The sequence below is a fragment of the Odontomachus brunneus genome, unplaced genomic scaffold, assembly GCF_010583005.1.
Source record: "Odontomachus brunneus isolate Ranch 3 - 2012 unplaced genomic scaffold, Obru_v1 Obru_scaffold_252, whole genome shotgun sequence".
Taxonomy (NCBI): domain Eukaryota; kingdom Metazoa; phylum Arthropoda; class Insecta; order Hymenoptera; family Formicidae; genus Odontomachus; species Odontomachus brunneus.
The window spans coordinates 20701-22999 of NW_022639702.1; the positions used below are offsets into that span (position 1 = coordinate 20701).

Consider the following 2299-nt stretch of genomic DNA (forward strand, 5'->3'; position numbering starts at 1 on the left):
TTAATATGCTATTTGTCTCTCAGCAGACTAGCGCTTACTAACTTCAATTTTTAAAGATGCTTATATTTTTTTGTGCTTAACCGCTAATAAGAATCGGCTATAATGAGGAACCCTTCAATACTGTTATAGTGAGGAACCCTTCAATACATAAATCTGCTATAGTGAAGAATCCTTTAATATACGAATCCTAGTTATAATATTCATATGTTATAATGATCACAATTATGTATTATAATAAAGCAACATTATATTTTCACAATACGTATATTTTTCTTTTATTTCATAGTTAACAAGTTATGTTATATTTATAACATAAGTACAAACAAAACGTTCCTTCAATTAAACATAGTATATACATATACAAAATATATAAATAAAAATGATAAAATATTTTTCTTCAATTATATAAATTATATGAACGAAAGTAACAAAATATTTTCTTTTTTAAGTAATTTCAACTAATACTAAAAAAATATACTTATACTATTGTACTAATATGTAAGTGTACAATGTTTTAAACAACAGCTTAGCATCTTAAAAAAATTTTGTACACTTTGCAAATATTTGATGAAATAACAAAAATGTAAAAGCTTATAATGAAATAAAATAAAAAATAAAGCATAGCATAACATTTAAATATTATTACGTAAAATCTTTTGCTGATTATTGAGCCAGGTCTTTACTTGGCGTACAGTTCGTGTTTGCAAACAAGAATTATCTCCTATTAAAGCTGTAATCTCTTTATTCAAAGGATATTTATACGTATTTAAATAAGTGCTAAATTTGTTCAGCACTATATTTTTTTCCTCATCAGTCCAACGCGTATGTTTGTACTTCGTCTTTACTTTATCTTCTGTAAAAAAAATGAAATTTATTACATAACTATAGAATTGTTTAATTATTTAATTGATAAAAAAGTTATGCATCAACAACACAAAATCGTACATAGAGAAAAAATATTTCTGGTTGAACTAACATGATGACACAAGTAAACGGGAAGAAATAAAATTTCTGTTTCCTTTTACCAAAACGCCAAGTCGTCAATCTGTCGTCAGACTGCTAATAGATTATGTACTGGGGTAATATCATGTTAATTTAAACCAACTTTTCTTTTCTGTCAATGACTTTAATTTATTAAGTATGCATATAAAATAAAAGCTTATACTCAAATATGATATAATTTGCAATAAAAGAACTATTTCTAGCCAATTAAATATAAAAATGTCAAACTTACTGTTACATAATTTGTTTTTATTTTTTGTGGTAGTTTTTCTTTTTTTTGCGGCGCAAATGCTGTCAGATTCTGTAAATAATTTTATATTTTTGATTATACATGAGTTTGCCTTTTAGTTTATATCCTTAAAATTTAAGAACAATGAAGTTGTGAGATTACTATTTTATACCTTGCGTAATATTGTTATTAATAGTAGTATTACTGTTATTAATAGTAGTATTACTGTTATTATTAGTAGTATTACTATTACTAAGATCATCAGCAATAATGCTATACAATTCAATATTATCAGTATTAGTATCGTCATCATCGTCACTATTAGTATCGTCTTCAGAATTGTCACATGTACCAAGTGCAGCTTCCAGATATTTACTAATATTAAGAATATCATTCTCTTTCTGAGGTAACCTGTAGTATTGTTTATGTATGTTTTCTTTGTGACCCATAAAGTTTGCTAATTCGGATACTTCATGTTCTGTTAATTTTAATTTATGGCAATTAGTTGCGATATGTTTTCTAAGAAGAGTGCCTCTTAATCTTTCAGGATGAGTTGCTCCACATTCGTGAGCAAATTTTCTCATATTGTCACATGCTCTTAGGTATTTAAATCTTTGTTTGTGAAATCCTTCTATACCAAAAACATATGGATTTTTTGGTGTACATTAGCATTGTTTCGGCACTGTATAAATAATTTTACACAATTTAAAAGTCAAAATTTAATAAAACAGGAACAGGACGACCTAATTTTCCTCTTATTTGAAATCGTATATATTTACGTGCGATTTCTTTTGCTGGATTCGAAAGAGATTTAAAAAGATCTGGATCACTTTGTTCATTTAAACCTTCATAAGTATAAAAATCTTCCAATAATATTCGTTGCATTTCACCTGCACGTTTTCTATTATATATTTGCATAGAAATTAATGTGCATTCACCCAGAGATTGCCATACATTGTAAGAAAATTCTTTCTTTAAAAGATTATATGCTTCACGTCTCTTATTGTTTACATAATCATAAAGCTTCCTTATATCGTTTATACTTGGAGCTATTTCCACTTTTTGTCG

The 2299-nt window shown here is 26.6% G+C and overlaps 1 protein-coding gene across 7 annotated transcripts in view; it reads right to left on the minus strand.

Annotated features, from left to right (window-relative positions):
• Positions 1-26: 26 nt before the first annotated feature.
• The window catches only part of LOC116852732 (uncharacterized protein PFC0810c-like), a 9148-nt gene continuing 6875 nt past the window's right edge, over positions 27-2299 (minus strand). For 3 of the 7 annotated variants that reach the window (XR_004379847.1, XR_004379844.1, XR_004379846.1), the window contains 2 exons: positions 1235-2076; positions 27-853 (listed from right to left, as the gene is read on the minus strand). Coding sequence is in view for 1 of the 7 variants with exons in the window: in XM_032833361.1 (XP_032689252.1) it covers positions 633-853; positions 1235-1303; positions 1404-1815 (702 nt within the window). In the remaining 6 variants the exon portion in view is untranslated. Of the gene's footprint in view, positions 854-1234; positions 2285-2299 lie in introns of all 7 variants that reach the window. The other 4 variants (XR_004379848.1, XM_032833361.1, XR_004379845.1 and 1 more) reach the window with 3 other exon arrangements.